The sequence below is a fragment of the Bicyclus anynana genome, chromosome 2, assembly GCF_947172395.1.
Source record: "Bicyclus anynana chromosome 2, ilBicAnyn1.1, whole genome shotgun sequence".
Lineage (NCBI taxonomy): Eukaryota > Metazoa > Arthropoda > Insecta > Lepidoptera > Nymphalidae > Bicyclus > Bicyclus anynana.
The window spans coordinates 1469668-1489521 of NC_069084.1; the positions used below are offsets into that span (position 1 = coordinate 1469668).

Genomic DNA, 19854 nt, shown 5'->3' on the forward strand with positions numbered 1-19854 from the left:
GTGTCTGTGTGTATTTATACATTATATAAGTATTTATATAATGTATATAAATGTTTATGAATATTATAATAGCAACTATCTTAGTACCCATAACACAAGCTACTATGTATGTTTACTTTGGGGATGTTATATGTTATATGTGTTTAAGTATAGTTATTTATATAAAAAAAATCAAGGAAAAATTCAAATTCAAAATTTTAAATTTAGAAAAACCGATAAGTTGCCTATAGAACGTGTGTATGATCAATTTTAATAATGTCGATAAAGTAAGGTATGATTGCTTAAGTAGGTTCTCATAGTAAGTACCCTCTAAGCTTCTGTAGGCCTCCACTTATCACAGTACGCATCGAACGCATCGCATCAAACGGATTTTTAATTTTACGGTAGATAATATCTGTTCAATGCGATACGTACGACGCGGATTAGTGGACGCACTTGTATGACTTTATATACAAAGAATACTAAAACTAAAATCCATTTGGTGCGAAGCGTCTGATGCGTACCGTGCGGATCTTTGAACGACTACTATCACACTAATATTATAAAGGAGAAAGTTAGTGTGTAAGCGTGAAAGTGTGTAAGTTACACACTTACACAGGATGTTTGTTCCTCCTTTACGCTGCGGCTACTGAAGTTATTTTACTTTTCATCCCAGAAAAATGCATAGTTCCCGCGGGATTTGTGAAAAACTGAATTCCACGCAAACGAAGTCGCGGGCGTCCGCTAATAACAACAAAATAATACTGTAATATTGCCGGCCTGTGACGTACGCCTGTCTTTTTAAATTTCGCGTACATGGATTAGGTACGTAAACTCCACACATTTCATTTAATAAGAGATGAAAAGGGAATTTTTACATATTCAAAAAATATATAAAAAAATATATAAATGAAAAAATATTTTTTATTTAAAAAGCAATTAGGCTGATGTTGATATTTTTCCTGGCGGGCAATTTACAAAAATACGTTAAATAAATCGCGAGTGAGACGCGTCCATACACTCGCACAATGAACCGTGAGCTTGCAAGAGCTAGACCCACTGCAACTTGAAGGTTTTTTGACTACCTCCGTGGCGAAGTGGATTTACAAGACGAAAGTCGTGAGTTTGATCCCCGCTGGGCCGATTAAAGATTTCATGATTTGTCGTGGTCTGGCTGGTGGGAGGCTTCGGCCGTGGCTAGTTACCTTCCTACCGATTGTGGTGGCCTTGCGATGGCCGCAAAATGAACTACGAATTAGAAAATCAACTGAAAGGCGAAACAATAGTAAACATTGTGAAGTCACCAGTCTCTTAGCTTCGTTCAAAATATATCGTTTAAGATTAAAAAAAAAACTTTTGATCTCAAGCAAAGGATTGCCACGAAGCTAACCGTCTGGCGACCGTAGACATCATTCCTCATGATAGCCTGCGGAGAATATTGAAAAATCCGGTTTTGTAACATTGGGCAATTAAGGATCTGTGACGTTTAAACCTGCTACATTCCAAAGCCACCACGACCCAAACCCCACAATTGGCAATGGTACTTAACTTTGTTAGGGAAGCATTGGCTGACAAACGTTCAGCCTTCCTAAAATGAGATATGTGTCTTATTTCGATTAAAGTTAAATCAAAATTTAGGTCCTCAAATGTAAAACTAGATGGCGCTGATTGTTATTTATCCTACGGTAACGTTTGGTGTTATAATTAGTATAACTCGAATGTCAAATTGTGAAAAATTTTATATGTTATATTTTTCACGGCGAAAAGATGAGCCTTTACAGTGTGTCTGGCAGTCGCAGGCTCGGTGTACAAGTTACGTGTTTACGTTACGTACTTCATAAAATATTCACATTCACCGGCGAGCTTGGAAATATTATTTCAAAATCCGCGTCGGCCTTATCAGGTGAAAATGTAAATGTGAAATCCTGTTTGCAACAGTGATGAACGTGTCTTATTTCCATTATTTTGTTATAGGACTCCGGTAAAGTGTGTTGCTTTCACGACCTCGTCCCGCCTAGTTTGTGCTGCATTTTGTTTCATCAAATCAAAGGGACAAGGTTTTAAAAGGGCCAGAATTAGAGAGCACTTTCAGCAACGTGTGTTCGTGTATTTATTTCAGTAATGTGTAACGAGTGTATACTCGTAACAATTCGTATCGTAGGATAAAAGAGTTAGGTTTGATTGGAATAAAGATTTGGATGAGCTTTCCTGATCCAATCAAGTATGGGTTCTTAGAAGAATATTGAACCATTTACATTTACTTTGTTTGTCTGTTTGACGAGATACTTTTATAAATGATTCAATCTAATTAATCTGACTTTGATATTGTATTCTCTTTGGTTGTACGGACATGCATAATGCTAGAAGTAAAATAGGATATTGTGATGTTGGTAACACTACAATGTAATTAAGAGCAATTTCATTCTTTAAAGTACGTATTGTTTTGCCCACAGAGGGTGGGCTGCGACCTGCGCGTGGGCTCGACGCGACGCGTGGACGAGTGTGGCGTGTGCGGCGGCGACGGCTCTTCGTGCTCCCGTCCGCGCTACCACTGGCTTTCTACTCCCGGCTCGCTCTGTTCTGCTACTTGTGGAGGAGGTAAGTTTGACCGCAAAGGGTGGGCTGCGACCTGTGCGTGGCCTCGACGCGACGCGTGGACGAGTGTGGCGTGTGCGGCGGCGACGGCTCTTCGTGCTCCCGTCCGCGCTATCACTGGCTCTCTACTCCCGGCTCGCTCTGTTCTGCTACTTGCGGAGGAGGTGAGTTTGTCCACAGAAGGCGGGCTGCGACCTGCGCGTAGTGTCGACGCAGCGCGTGGACGAGTGCTCCCGTCCGCGCTACTACTGGCTCTTTACTCCCGGCTCGCTTTGTTCTGCTACTTGCGGAAGAGGTTTACTCCTACACAGTGCCTTTCAGTGACGAAAAACTTCCTTTTTATATAGCTTGTGTGGAGAACTATACTACACATATTTCTGCTATCAACCAACTGTTAACCATTACAGTGTTTTCAATATGAAGGTTAAGGTTGAAGGCACACGAGATGATGCATAGAAAAAACAATCGCACAGTAATTATCTGCATTTTTCTTCGCACAGATTTCGCCAAAAAATGTTCCTTCGGATCTTATTGCCCCTAGTGTTTCAGTCCGCAAGCTCCAAAGGCCGTAATGTATTTGTAGTTCCGTCACGTTTCATTGCGTAATTGGGCTAAACGCTTCAGATTACTGACGTTTACTCAATATTCCTTTGCCATTGAGCCAGACAGCGAATAGTTTGAATACCTTTTGATCGTAAATACCTACAAAAGGAAAGGTAGTCATGATGTAGTACTTCAATATGGAATTGGATGTAACCGACGCGACCGACGACCAGAAAGATACCAAGAAATTGATGTGTCCCAGTGTTTCATTAACTATAGAATAATGAAAAATTGTTTGGTATATTCAACACGCTGGCAGAATTAGCAGAACACAAAAAGGGAGGAATATGTAAGGTATAATAGACAGATGTCAAAATAGTGACGCTTTTCTTATCTGTCATGTCACAGTTCCTCATTCAGTGTAAAGAAATTTTAGATAAATACGTTAACTATCGACAATTACTTGCAACATCAAAGTATATTCCCGGATTCTGTCATAATTAGAGTAAACTAAGGGCATTCACAAATTTATCTTAAACTCATATTGCTATTCTCCACGAAAATCCGACGAATTCTTACAAAAACTTGAAAACTTTTTCGTACTATTTCGTAACGTTTAATTCCAAAAGTGGAACACTACGAAAATAACACCTGTTTCACTACACACACATAATTAAATGAAAAAGAAGCCTGAGCCCAACAGTGGGTCATTAATTAGTTTGATGATGATGATAAAACTTGGGGAACATTTCGGAAAATCTCGGCGTCTTTCCCCAGTTTGCTAAACTTGCCTCAATCAAGCCGGTAATAAAAAGCGCAATTAGCAAGAGTAGTGAGCGGGTGAATTTGTTAATTAAAACAATATTTTACTTTTAATTGCCGACAAGTAAGTGCCTGTTCACGTTTTATCTATACGACAAATTTATCGTCCGAATTTCGGAGGCCTAAGTCCGAATGAATTATATTGTTTTTTTTTAGTATTCGAAGAAAATGTCAGGAAGGTTGTAAATTTCGCTTAAATAGATACCAATTTACTTACCAGATTAACTTAGCCTTTTATTTTTTATAGTAACGTGATTTAAAAAATATTAACTGTTCTCATTTCAAATATTGCTCTTAATCCTCCAACCTAGAAAATAGGTTGTAATTAGTACGGGTACTCGACCATAGTTCAAGTGGTGGGGATTAAGTCAAAAGCAAAATTTAGGTATTTTAAGTAGGCTTACCTTACTTCTGAAACTTCTGAAACTTATGTTATATTATTACGATGGGGATAAGAAAAATCAAAAACTTAAGAGATACCAAAACGAGCCTAGCTCCGAGCAGAGTCCACAACTAACTCACCCAGGGCTTCTTTTTCTTTTGACGTGACAAAGTCAAGTTCAAAATATAATTCAAAAGTCAAATTATAATTCGATGGAGCCGGCTGCACACCCAAAAAAAAAAGATGACATCCTGCCATCGTTCCCTTTCTCTAGGGTTGCCAACTTTTTTTACTAGAAATAAAGTATATTCTGATCTATGAAGATTATTATACAGTATTTTAGAAAAACGAACATTTTCTTTTGAAAAATACAATCTTTCCATTAGTATTTTGTTATCACTTTTTCGTCAGTAAACCGACTTTACAGACAACCTATTTTTTTTTTCATTTATATTATTAAACCTCCTCGTGGATTTGAGTCAGGTCCCTTTATAGAGTTATTGGAACTTTAGCAGGTTGGTACAGTTTGTCAATTTTGAATTACTATGAAATGGAAACACGCTTCCTCAAGGCGTGCAATAGGCCGTGCTCGGCGGAAGGAAGGAAATTATCGCTGTCGGGTAAACTGTCGCCTGTTTACTTTTTTTAACCACGTAGCCACGACTTATTGCTTTTTTGTCATGTTTTTACAAAATTATAACTTTAAATATAGCTTCCTTCTTAAATAATAAATATGAATTGTTTAAATAGATAAAATGACTGAAGTTTTCAATTTAATAGTAATAAAAAAGAAACTGCACTTTTAGAAAGACTTGCAAGTACCTCTGGCAATGTTTATTATTTTTTTTAATTATCTCGTAAATTTAAAGTACTATATCATAAGATATTTACTTTAACTAACAAAATACTTTTAAATTAAAACTGCGAGACGACGCTTAAATAATATTGAACATGAAAGTTTTTCAGAAAAAAAAGTCAATAAGATATTTCATAGTTCACGACAGGGCGAAGCATTGTGAAGCATAGTGAAGCATTGCTTCACGCTAACCCTCCCGCAGAACGCTGTACAAAATACAAGTGTCTTCGGACCATGGAAGGTCGTAATTTATACCGGATCCACCATTAGTGGGGCCGCTGATAAATCAGGGGGGCTCCTTTTGTCTCCAAGCAACAGTTCTTCGCACATCAGACTTGCGACTTCTAATTAATATTCTAATAACCCGTAAAATTATATTCAATTTTGTCGGAAGCTAAGTAACTGCGGCTTATGATTTTTTAGATTATGCAGGGATTTATACTTAATGGTCTAGAAACAAAGCCAGTACAGTCTAAACTCTGTAGCAACATAAGTGATGTATTTTTTTTAAAGAATATTTGCCATATTTTTTATAATGTGACCAATAATCCCATTCCCCTCCAACTAGTTGGGAAAGACTGTGTTAGGAGTGGGTACGACAATAGACCAACGGGTCGAGGATGGAACCACCACCCCTCGGTGATAAGTCCAACCGCTCTTACCGATGAGCTATTGAGGCTTACCCTATAGCAACTATTAATTTTACCTATAACAGTAGCATGAACTGGCGAATTTTCAACTTTCAAAAAATTAATCATCATCATCATCATCATCATCATATCAGCCGATGTACGTCCACTGCAGGACATAGGCCTTTTGTAGGGACTTCCAAACATCACGATACTGAGCCACCTGCATCCAGCGAATCCTTGCGACTCGTTTGATGTCGTCAATCCACCTTGTGTCGACCAACACTGCGCTTTCTAATGCGGGGTCGCCACATGAAAAAATAATAAGGTCTAGTTATCTAGGCTCTATATCTACGTAGTCAAGAAAAGGTAAAACAATTTAAAATGAATATATTTTAAATGATTGAAAGTATTTGCCTTGTTGCAACTTTTTTGTCGCAATGATAAAAAGTCGCAAGTCCGCGCAACGATCACTTTCCCCGAACAGTTTCTGAAAGCTATTTGTAATTAAGAAAGCCGTGAAAGATGAAGACACGGATAAGAATTAACAGCCGCTGTGTAATTTGTATGATGATTGCCGCCTGGTAGACCCACTTTTGTAGATTAGGTGATTTTGATCAAATTTTGAAGCAAATCGACCCAATTGTTGGATGATAATAGTCTTCATTTCTACATTTATAGTCTTTACATTACTACTACATTGAGGCAGGAAGTTATAACATGTAACAGAATTTTACTAAGTACGTAGGAAACACAGTAATAGAGTTCATATGTTTCTATACTTATAATTAATCTGTAGAGAGGTCAATTCTGTACATGAAATATATTTCCAAAAAAAAAATATTACAAAAATACAACTTAACTAAAAAGCGAAAAATAACATCATGTTATGTTACATTATCCTACTACCTACTGATCAGGAGATACTTGAAGGCGGTGCTAACCCGATGATGTATTAATTCAAGCCATGTATGAATATCATAAAGATTTAGGTTTTTCAGTATTCTTTCAGAAACGACTATAGCATAGAAACAGACAGGGTCTTTCTTCCATATGTATTCTGTGCTTCTGCTCGTGTAGCTATATCCAAGTCCTTGTCAGTGTCATTATCCTAGATACAATTAGATGCTACAGTGAACCCGCGAAGCGTGGCGAACCAGCCGCAGCCCGCAACCGCAAATAACCCTACAAGCGCCACCTTTGTTACATTATCTGCGATCCCTCTGACCCCCAGACGTTTCAATTGTTAATTAGGTGCTGGGACAATGATAAATGTTGGAGGGTTGATTCCCGCCTTCATGTTTCTGGGTGTCTAATTTTTTGTTGCTCGCGGAAGGGTTAATGGATGTTTCCAGTGTTCTTAACCATTTTGGCTGGTAAATGAAATTTGTTTTGTAAACCTACACGACCGCAGCATTTTCACGAGTCGATTAAATAAGTCTAAGATGGAAGCGGGCTAACTTGTTAGGAGGAGAATGAAAATCCACACCTCTTTTCGGTTTCTACACGACATAGTACCGGAACACTAAATCGCTTGCCGGTACGTCTTTGTCGGTAGAACGGTAACTAGCCACGACCGAAGCCTCCGACCAGCCAGACCTGAACCAATTAAGAAAATCTCAATCGGCCAGCCGGGGATCGAACCCAGGACAGTTTTGTAAATAAAATCCAAGTGTCTATGAAATAAGTTTTTTCATAGTTGACGAAATAAGTAGATAGTCTAACCTGATTAACCTTTGACCGGCTACCTTCTAAAGCCACCATGGTCCAAAGTCCATAACTGGTTGTTCTTATTTACTTACCCCCAAAGACGTACCGCCAAGTTTTTCATAGTTGACGGAACAAACAGATAGTCTAACCTGATTAATTAACCCTTGACCGGCAACTTTTCTATGGTAAGAGCATGAGTGCCGTGCAGAGCCGTGATAGCGCAGGATATGACCTCTGCCTCCGATTTCGGAGGGCGTGGGTTCGAATCCGGTCCGGGGCATGCACCACCAACTTTTCGTTGTGTGCATTTTAAGAAATTAAATATCACGTGTCTCAAACAGTGAAGGAAAATATCGTGAGGAAACCTACACACCGGAGAGTTTTCTTAATTCTCTGCATGTGTCTGCCAATCCGCATTTTGCCCGCGTGGTGGACTAATGGTCTAACCCCTCTCATTCTAAGAGAAGACTCGAGCTCAGGAGTGAGCGAATATAGGTTGAAAATTATGAAAAGCATGGGTATGTTATGAGCTATGTCTGGCTCTCATTAAAAAAGTACCACATTATAAGAGCCGAACCAGAACTCAAACTCAAAAGTCACAATGTTTTTGCTTCCAGTACAAACGCGTGTAAAACGATTTTACGCCCTCATCCGCGTACCGTTGCCGTTTTTAATTAATAAACCAGTAAAAGCAGACGCGAAAAAAGCAACATTCAAAAGGCGGTCGAAAAGTCCGGGCTAAAATCAAAAATAAACTGCGAATGCGGGCCGAAAGCTTGTAAAAAATCCATTTTCAAATGCATTTTTCCTGTTGAAGTTGTTACGTTTCGTTCATATTTGTTTTTTTACGGGTCGAATAAATACCAAACGTAAATACCCAAGTTTACTGTTACACTTAAACTGTATTTGAAATAGAAGTGACAGTATTGTCAGAGAAAAAAATAATATCATTATAGTGATGACAGTTTCTTATTCTTCTTCAGACGCACATGGCTTCTCGTAGATCTCGTATCTAGCGTTACGCATCGGTCTATGTAGACTATTTGAACGAGCATTAAAAAATCACTAGCTGACGCCGTGCGGTTCACTCGTTCTCGTAGTAATACGGCATTAATTTAGCCTATAGCCTTCCTCAATAAATGGGCTATCGAACACTGAAAGAATTTTTCAAATCGGACCAATAGTTCCTGAGATTAGCGCGTTCGATCAAACAAACAAACGAACTCTTCAGCTTTATAATATTAGTATAGATACACACAGAACAGCGCTATTAGTACTATGTATTCAAGATATCAAAATGTACAACGCTATATTTTGATACTAGCTGATGCCGTTCAGTTTCACCCGCGTGGTTTCCGTTTCCGAAGAAATACGGGGACAATATAGCCTATAGCTTTCCTCGATAAATGGACTATCTAACACTGACATATTTTTTCAAATCGGACCAGTAGTTCCTGAAATTAGCGCGTTGTCCAACAAAGAAACAAATTCTTCAGCTTTATATTAATAGTATAGATATATACATATTGGTACTATAGATGTATTCGGGATATCAAAATGTACAACGCTGCATTTTGATATTCTTCAAGATTTAGTAATTTTTAAAATACCTCAATAATAACGTAAAGTAGCCTTAACTTTTTTAATCTGGCATATATTTAATATTAGGTAATACAAGTATAATACTTGAATAGTGCCTCAATTATAACTTCTAACAAAACTACACTCGTCTTTCATATTAATGGTAAAAAAATAAAATTAAAAAATAAACCTTTATTGGTACCATACGTGCTAAAATTTTTGTCAATAATTTATATTTTTACAATAAATGTCCAATCAGTTATCCTGGACCGAGGATTTTATTGATGAAACTAGATAAAATTTTATTATGTTGGTATAATAAAATTTTATTCAAACGGGCTATCCTTAAATAACCGCTCATCTAAAATCTAAATAAACACCAGTCAAATTCCCTCAAAAACACGACGAGATTTATTTGTCCAAAGAGACTTTAATACTTTGAACACAAACGCCGCAGTTTTAATTTGACAAAGTGCCTCAATCCGCAGAAAATAAGCACAGAATCGTTACTTATAAATTTGTATTCCGCAAAATCTGAAGCTAAATTAACTTATCTTTATTTACATATTTATGTATTCAAAAGAAGTTGAGTCTTCGCCTCGTTAATCGCTCATTACCATGGCAGAAAGAGAAATGGATAATGGGCCTCTGGAAGTGATACAGAGTTCTAGACGGTGCCGTCTTGGGACACCTAGAACTCTGTATCGAGCACCGAAGGCTATATGCAACTCTAATAGTGTTTTGACTTGTCTGTTTGTCGGAATATTAACTTTACAAAGATTTGTTGCTTCGCATTTTAAAAATTTTGGTATTTAAATCTATACTGATAATACAAAGCTGAAGAGTTTGTTTGTTTGTTTGATTAAACACGTTAATCTCAAGAACTACTGGACCGATTTGAAAATTTCTTTCAGTGTTAGATAGCCCATTTATTGAGGAAGGCTAGAGGCTATATATTATCCCCGTATTCTTACGGTAACGAGAACCACGCGGGTAAAACGGCGCGGCGCCAGCTAGTCGTTTTATATGTAAAGGAACTTCAAAGACTAGAAATTTATTTTTTATTTTTTTAATAGTGATTAATTGTCACCTGTTAATTGACGACATGTCGATTTTGTGTGGTAGTGCGTTGATTTGTATTCTGGTGTACTGTATGTTCAACACTAATATGGTACTGGAATATGACAGCTTTTAGCGCACCCACCTTCTTGTACCGCTTGACAGTCCTCAGTCAACGTAACGAATTCGTTGATTGTATAGCTGAGAAATGGAGCAATAAAAATTATTGCTGCAATATCTATATTAAAGATTACATACAGAACGTCAGTGACTAAACTATATCTATCTCTCACGTCTAAGTAACATTCTTAACTTTGGAACTGGTGACAGAAGGGCTGGCTCATTTTTTGCGCCAGCCTGATCAGGCTGGCTGTCCGGCGCGGAAATGCAGTCAGTATTCTTGCTACCATTCCACGTGGGCATGTTTGGATAGTTATTAGGACAAGTTAGCTTAAGTTCCTTATTGTATTCTTTCTCAATAAAAAGAAAATTTTGGAATGGTTTAAAAAAATCTGGATACATTTTAACATATAGATAAACTATCTGGAATGTCAATTACAACGACTTCCACGCGTGTGAAACCGCGGAACACAGCTAGAGTTTCATAAAAAGAAACTAACTCCTAATCTTAAACGAGATTTTCTATGGCATATTCAGAAATTCTAAATTCTCGCTCCGTAATTTTGATTTCAGTAGCGCCGCCTAATGGCTATTTAAACACTGCAGATTTTGCGGAATTCTTTTTTCATTTACTATCAAAACGAAGCTATTTCGGTAGTGGTGTTGTAAAGAGAAAGCGGGTTGCTTTTAAAAACTTCTTTGTATATTCAGCTTGTACTTTTATTGCGAAACTCGTTTAGGTTGCGAATTTGTCTTGGTCGGGAGTTAAAAGTTTTAAGGTTATTGTGCAATTTGAATTTTTGCTCTTACAACACAAAGTTTCTCTTAACTTTTACAACTTAATATTTTCTTAAGATTATATTGTTAAACGTTATGCATAATGTTTATATGAATTTGATGAACATATTGTTTCGTTATCTGTTCCGGTCCATTCAAAATACTATTCTACTCATCGATCGTAGATCGTTAGATGGGCCTCAAAGAGTCGCGGAATTGTGTTTTTATTCATGTTGTGGCTTGTGTTTTTACACTTCCAAAATGAGCACGAAGGCATAATTAAGGGATTTAAATAAAAAAACGGTAAATATTTTATTAAGTCCACGTCCGCTCACAGCATGTGCTTGTTACGTACTAAGATAAGATGTGCGTGCACGTCTTTGGGTAATGACATAAAGGCGTTCTTTAGTATGGAGGAGCCCATCTAACGATTTATATCGATGGTTCTACTCGTATAAATTGACGTTATCGTTGCTGCTTCAACTGGTTTGCGGGTTTAAGGGGGGAACCTTGGATTTTTAATATTCTGGAACTAACGGTTTCACGTCATTTACGGGGACGGGGAACGGTTCTACTGCTACACAGAACTAGAACCCTGGACCATAATGGTGCTGATGCCTCACTCACAGGTCACTGAAACAACGAAGCAGTTGAAAGGCAGTAACATAAAATATTTTGCTAATTAACCTTTACAACGATGTTTGGCAGTGTTGAATTTCATAAATTTTAAACAGCGCTTTAATAATAGTAAATTATTATTTATGTTAGAAAATAATTTTAATTAAATGGCTATTCATTACATGATTTATGTTTACAAGTACTGTTATTAATAATTTAAACAGGTACACGAGTACTATTAAAGAATAAAGAGAACTCCTTCGGTGCTTCAGTTTTTTTAGTCTGAAAAGATCTGCTTCTGAAAAGTAATTAGTGTTTACTAATCGTTTATGTGGTAAATCTTTATACCGCAATTAATTTAGGATAATGTTTTATGAAGGTATGATAATAATGATTCGGGGAATTCAAACGAATATCGTGGAACTTTTCAAAGAGAAAAACTAAAAAAGAACAAAGAGTTGATAAATCAGCTCTTGACTACGATTTTACCTGATGTTAAGTGATGATTCAGTCTAGATGGAAACGAGCTTATGGAAACTTAAGAGTTACGAGTTTATTTTTGCCACACAGAAGTATTAATTTTATCAACCTTCAAGTTGATCAATTGGACCGTTAGTGCGTAAGAATTTGTTTGCAGACCAAATTAGAAATTTCATAAATTAAAATTCGATTTTTTTATTATACTTTATACTAATATCATAAAGCTGAAGAGTTTTTTGTTTGTTTGTTTGTTTGAACGCGCTAATCTCAGGGACTATTGGTCCGATTTGAAAAATTATTTCTGTGTTGGATAGTCCATTTATCAAGGAAGGCTATAGGCTATATATTATCCCCGTATTCCTACGGAAACGAGAACCACGCGGGTAAAACCGCGCGAAGTCAGCTAGTATATGTATATGTCTCGACACTTCCTCGTCGTCGGCATCGGCCTAAAATGTTGTCCTGAATTTATCTACGAGACTGTGACCTTTTATTTCTTCTTAAAAAAAATTTGTGTTAGTTACACATAATATTGTAATGATGTTATTAATGTAGACTCTTTCTTCCGCAGGCTACAAGATGTCGCTTGCAGTGTGCCGCGATCGGCTAACGGGGCTAGACGCCCCGGAGGAGCTATGCGATGGGTCCAGTAAACCCGCCTCTGCAGTTGTACGATGCAACATCCATCCTTGTCCTTATAAGTAAGTGCAATAAGCTCTTTACGACTGAGTTCGTCCGAGGAAGAATACTACAGTAACGTTCCTGGAATAGATATGGTATCTATATATAAATATATAACAGCGAAAGGTATTACGAAATATCGAAAATCGTTTGATACAAAGTTGGAAAAAGAGATGTCCGACGTTGGACCCACATTTCAGAACGATACAGATACGATGTTTGTTACTCTTTATCGCCGCTTATACTGAAGCGATTTGGCTGCAATTTGGAATAGAAATAGATTTTATTTTGGATTAATGTGTTAATACAGATATAGCCTATGTAGGCTACTTTTTATCCTGGAAAAATTCATGGTTCCCGAGGGATTTGTGAAAAACTAAATTCCACGCGGACGAAGTCGCGGGCGTCCGCTAGCTTTAGATAATGATGAGATGATGATGAATATATTCATTTACCAACAGGTGGTACGTCGGCGAGTGGTCATCGTGTACGGTGACGTGCGGCGGCGGCGTGCGCACGCGCCGTGTGCTGTGCGCACGCTCAGCTAACATCACGCGAACCGACACTTACGACCCAGGTACATACGGAAACTGACAGTTACGACCCAGGTAGATACGGCAACTTACAGTTACAAATCAGGTATATACGGCAACTGACAGTTACGACCCAGGTATATACGGCAACTTACAGTTACAAATCAGGTATTACGGCAACTGACACTTACGACCCAGGTGGATACGGTAACTGACAGTTACGAAGTAGGTAGATACGGCAACTGACAGTTACGACCCAGGTAAATATGGCAACTGATAGTTACGACCCAGGTAGAAACGGCAAGTGACAGTTACGATCCAGATAGATACGGCAACTGACATTTATGCCCCAAGTACTGATATTTACGACTCAGGTTTATACGTCAACTGACTCTTACGATACGTAATTGTCGTATATGATCCAGGTAGATACGTATAACCTTTGACACTTACGACCCAGGTCGGTACAACAACTAACAGTAACGATCGATATACATACGATAACTGTTATTTAAGATCCAGGTAGATACAACAGCTGACACTTGCGACCCGGGTTGTTACGAAAACCGACAGGTAAGATTTATAAGATACAACAACTGTTACTTAAGATCCAGGTAGACACAACAGCTGACACTTAAGATACAAGTAGATACAACAACTGACACTGACGGTCGATATAGATATACTGTCAATTACGATCCAGGTATGTATGAGAACTGATAATAACAACCAAGGTAGTACGATAGCGTCTTAGGCACCTAATTATTACACGTATGCAAAATTTCACGGTGACTGATTCTACGTAAAAACATAACCAACAAACTATCTAACGTTGGGTATTGGTGATATTTTGGTCTGGTGGTAGGCATCAGCCGTGGCTAGTTACCACCTTACTGGCATAGATGTACGGTACAATGCCACATAGAAACCGTCAGACGTATAGGTATAATAAACTTTTACCTCCTTCAAGTAAGCCTGCTTCCATCTTAGACTACATCGTCACTTATCATTAAGGGAGATCGCAGTCAAGGGCTGTCCTGTCCTGTCACTGTCATTGCTCATGATCTGTCATTGACCTGTCATGTCATGAAATGTATTAAGTTAATTTACGTATTTGTTATGTAGAGACCAGTTCGGAGCCAGGCTGCATGTCTCCTGCGCCTCGGTCGACTCAGCCGTGCAACGAACACGACTGCCCTAGCTGGGTCGCGGGGCTCTGGTCCGGAGTAAGTATAGCACCAGCATCACTAGAAAATATACTTACTCAATTTATTTATATATCTAGTTGTTGATCGCGCTATTGGTATGCAGGTGCGAATAAATAGGGATGACAAAGTTTTTTTAGATTTTATATGTATTAAGAGTATGCTAATAGTAAAGAAATTTTGTAGAAATAACTGTGTGACGGAGGTAACTAAGATATAAGGACATCTTCGCGGCGCTGCTGAGGATCACTTAATAACACCCCATACTAAATACGGTCCCATAGTGACGCTTCGTTCACGTAATCATCATATCATAATTATAAAGACTTTGTATACCTCTGAGATATAAATCACTCATCTTTTCAATACTCTATATTGTGAATGTTATAAAAAATGTCAACACGCTGTATAAAATATAAATAATAAATAATAACAATGGTGTAGCGCTATTTCTCGTAGCGCTACGTTGTCATCGCTACGAAATGGCGTAGCAACGTCGTAGCGCATTTTACGTTCCCGTTATATTAAAATGTTATCTTTACTGCCTTTATTTTATACCTATTATACTTGTTGCTATAGAAAATGTCCATGAATGATGACGATGATAAAACTTGATACTATATCAAATCATTAATGCAAAATTTCAAAAAAATGTACTTATTTATTTTTCATAATGTCAATGTTGTACTCGTATAACATGAAATTAGTTTATCATTAATAAATAAAAAAATATTAACCATATAATAAGATAATGTAACCAATATTTCCGTCATTTCCACACACACACACACACACAAATAGGATCTTGCGTTAGGAATTGTCACGATAATAAATAGGTAAACTAAGCCTACATAGTTGTAGATAAATTTTTCAAGCTATAGTAGTAGGTCTCTTTTTGACATAGCAAACATTTTCTAATTAATAATTATTACCCTTTGAATATTTTTTTTAAATAATTATTCAAAGCGTAACTGTCCTTGTCTTATTCAGTAACATTCTGTTTCGGTACCAAAGAAGTAAATGTATTTAATTTAACTTTACTACTCAATGAAGTAAAATAAAACTCTTACTCCAATAGAAAAACTATTACCCGGTTCAAGTACAAAGCTACAAAGTCATTTGAAGCAATCTTCGCCTCCCAGACGAGAAGGATGGCCACAGTTTTAGTAGCTTTTTAAGTACTAGCAGACATGAATTACGTTTAGTACATTGTAGAGATTAGGTAGTGATTACAATTTAAAAACCTCATGCGACTTGACTTTTTTCGACACTTCCAACAATGATTGTCATTATATCTATCAATTTACTCAAATCTTAGATAATTTATATATCTAAATATTCCTCATGAAACACTCTATCTACTAATGAAAATTGCATGGAAATCTGAGTACTTTTCAAGCTTATAGCGCACAGACAGACATACGCGATGGAGAATAACGTTTTATAGTATGTATAGATTTGAATAAGATTATCGTGTAACGTTTCTTTCGTACGATAAAATGTCATACTTAGTTATGTATATTCTAACTTCAATTTTATCGAATTAATTCAAAGTCTAGAAATGGCGGGGATCATAAAGACGTATAAGAAGAAATGGCGCTTAACTGTGATGTTGAGTCACTCGGTTTTCACTGTTCTACAGAAACTATAAAGTCAAAGTGAAAATGAACTTCATTTGTTTAAAGTAGGCTTAGTTTACAAGTACTCTTAAAACGTTAGGTAATGTTGTGATAAGTAAAAACTATAACTTAATAATTATTACAACTTAGGTTATTTATATCATTATTTATTAATTGAAACTTAATATAATTATTAAAAAGTTACATGCGGTATTGTGGCAGTATATTAAAATGCCAACTATCAGTGGGCGGTCACGGCAACAAGCGAAACAAGCCATAGCAATGTTTGAACTGGCGCATCCGGTTAGCCAATCCGATAACCGCAGAGGAAAGCCTCAAGTGCGTATGCAACTTTATTGTTTACTAGTCGACGCCCCGCGGTTTTACTCGTGTAGTTCCCGCTCCTGTCAGAGTACGGAGATAAAATATAGCATATGATAATCACAAATAATGTGCCTTTCTAGTGATGAAGGAGTTATTTTCCAAATCGGTTCAGTAGATCCAGAGATTACCCCCTACAAGACCACAAACGTTACCTGTTTATAATATTAGTGTATTTTATTTTTTTTTTACTTCTAACTAGCTCTTACCCACCGCTTCTCATGCGTTTAATGTAGATTATATCTATCAATTTATAACCTGTTGACCATTTATAAGCTATTTTTCTATTTCTGTAGTACAGTGCTACTCTGCAATTGTCCATATAAATTTCAAACTGTTCTGAACATACCAAATCTTTAAAAAAGGATTCAAAATATGCACATTATTCACTTAATTACCTATGTGGAATATAAAATAAATACTTTATTAAGAGCATAAAATACCAAAACTAAGCCTAACTTAGTAAGTTAGCTGTTTTTTATTGACTACACAAGGCTATTTGAAATCTTGTTGACTATGATCTCACATAATAATATGTAAAAGAGCTAAAATACCAAGGCTAGTTTAATATCTGGTTACGAGTACAAACGACAAATTACCGTTAGTATAGGTTGCATAATATTTTGTTTTAACTATTGAGAATGAAAATGTATACAAAATCAATAAATCAATTGTTACACAAATATCCCGATAGATGTAGAAGTTTGGGCGCCCTACTCTATCGTTAAGTTTGCCTAGTTAGTCCGCTACGGTGAGTTTGCTAGCTCAAAGATCTCGAAAGTTCCAAGCAAATAGACTTAAGCGTTGTCCGAAACATTGTAACGTCTCGAGATAAAGGTCTGCGCGGGGCACGATAGCCAATTATTGGACAGTAACTTATTACTCCCACCCGACTGACAACGATGGATAGCATTTTGATATTGTCAAAATATTCGTTCGATGTTCATATTCGTATCTGTGGTATAGCATGTCACTATTGTGCTTTTCCTCAGCGTTGAAGAGGGAAATGCCTTGATTAGCTAATGAATACAGCACGCGCCCTTCCTTAGCCAATTACAATTAAAGATAGTTTTATTATAACTTTACTGGCAATTAAATAAAGTACGGGATTTAAACGCATATCCAACATCATTACATGGACGATAAGAGGTTAATTAAATAATAAATAAGCCGTTACCTATTTTAAATTATTTTTTTCATTAATTTGTTATAAAGAATTTTTGAAGAAATTGTAAGGTACTAAATAATTTTTCTAATAAGTACAAATTAATGAAAAAATAATTTATATACGTAAACGTATGCTTTCCCTAATTTTTCCTTATTTTCTACTCCGAACTGTAAGTACTGTACCAGACCGTGTCACTCGTTTGTGAGAAGACGTCTCTACATCTACTTCTCTGACGTCCCCTTTTTCGTTTGTCACCCCTAGGCGAATGGGTATACTGTAGCTCTTTTGATCCATCCACCGTCACCATAAATCATTAGGGTTGTTTTACGCAAACTTTTCTTTGAAAATTACATAGAAAGTGGCCCTATTCATGCAATGGTGGTTAAAAGATTGAAGATTGAATTGAAGAAGAAATGTAAGTTAGTTATTGCTAAAGGTTTGCATTAGTAGCAGCCGTAAATACATCAACCCATAGATATATAATAATTTATTTATTTTGATATCATCCGCGAAGAGCCAACGAACCTATACGACAACGTCACCCAGGTCTGACAAAACACTCTCTACGTACGTTTCACCCCGAAACCGGAGCATCCTCATGAGATGTTGACTCTACAAAGTGCAATTGGAAAGTCTTTACAAGTAGATACAAGTAAATCTTCCTCAAGTAAATCCTCATCTCCTGAGGATGCTCCGGTTTCGCGACGTAAACATACGTAGCGTATTTTGTCGGACCTGGGTGACGTTGTCGCATAGGTTCGTCTTCATTTCGCGGATGATAGCAAAATAAATAAATTATTATATATTCATGATGAACTTCCGCAAAGTAACGCCTGCTTCTATCATCGTGAAACAACACACGTATAGCCGCATGGCGCAGCTAGTTAGAGATAAAAGAACCGATGAAAGTTTGAATTGCAATAATCAAGCAACTTTGAGTGAAACAATCCCGGTCTGGAAACTCAACAGAAGGCAGTTAAAACCAAACAAAGTAAAGTTAGTAAAATTTCACTCCGAGCATCTACGAAATTCACTGAATGGGATAGGTTGGTACTTAAAACTGTGTTAATGAACACCTAAATTTTAATGTTCTACGTAGCGCTGTGAGCGAGACTTACTTTTAGCTTACTTTAAGTTGGGCTTAACTGGATAAACTGAACTTGAAAGTAGTTGCAACTAATTTAAAGACTCGCGCGATATGTTCTTAAAAACCCAACTTTATCTATTCATACCATGAAACTTTAATTATGAAGTTACGTAAAAAATAAATGAAATTTTATTACTACTATCTACCGTTAACAAAAGTGAGAACACTTACTTATGATTAAAATAACATTTTTTTACTATTATAATACAGTTAGAGCTCTGGGTTGATGATCAGTCAAGAGCTCGCCTACATAATGTAAAAAAAAAACAATAAAATATGCAATTTTTTTTAATTGGTAATAGGGTACATATTTATTGAAAAAAACGTGGACATACAAATACATCGAAAAGATATTATTATTAAATGCGTATACAGAAGTAAATGAGAGTCTACCACAGAACTTCCCTTTCTTAAAGTCAGTCTAAAACTCGGCAAAATTATATCAACTCACTACTATTTATTAACCATATCTGTCATGATTCATTTGAGAGATTTTTCAATCGAAATTCAAACCAAAATTCAAATTTTATTAAAAGGAATTTCAAATGTTTGATGAACAAAATACGTTTGCAAAGCTTTGCAACACGATAAGACAATCCAATTTTGAATTAAGACGAGACTAATTATGTTCTATCTCTTGGTAATTGAGGCAAGTTTCAGTTTGAAACTGTACCTTGTCTTGTATTAGCAGCAAAACAAAGGAAACTATAAAGCGGACAACACTCTGAAGCCGTGGCGGTTCTGGGACGAAGGGTGGGCTAATATGACGCTAATCTAAGTCAAACTGTTAAGTTAACTAATAATTTTTTTTTAGGAAAATCAAGAGAAAGGAAGAAAAATCATTTATTCCAAAAATTGTGCCAAACATTACAACCATCATATTTACTTACCGACTTAATTTTATATATTTGGCACAACCTTGAAAAAAGATTCAGCTCAACATTGTGCTGCATGTACCAAGCAAATGTA

The 19854-nt window shown here is 36.7% G+C and overlaps 2 protein-coding genes across 2 annotated transcripts in view; one reads left to right on the forward strand and one right to left on the reverse strand.

Moving 5' to 3' along the window:
- Positions 1 to 19854, reverse strand: part of LOC112047351 (probable 39S ribosomal protein L24, mitochondrial) — a 503102-nt gene that overhangs the window by 386374 nt on the left and 96874 nt on the right. The gene's annotated exons all lie outside the window — the stretch shown is intronic.
- The window catches only part of LOC112055612 (protein madd-4), a 352294-nt gene that overhangs the window by 288921 nt on the left and 43519 nt on the right, over positions 1 to 19854 (forward strand). The window contains exons 8-11 of the mRNA XM_052886188.1: positions 2433 to 2577; positions 12723 to 12852; positions 13294 to 13409; positions 14491 to 14591. Of these exons, the coding sequence (XP_052742148.1) occupies positions 2433 to 2577; positions 12723 to 12852; positions 13294 to 13409; positions 14491 to 14591 (492 nt within the window). The remainder of the gene's footprint in view (positions 1 to 2432; positions 2578 to 12722; positions 12853 to 13293; positions 13410 to 14490; positions 14592 to 19854) is intronic.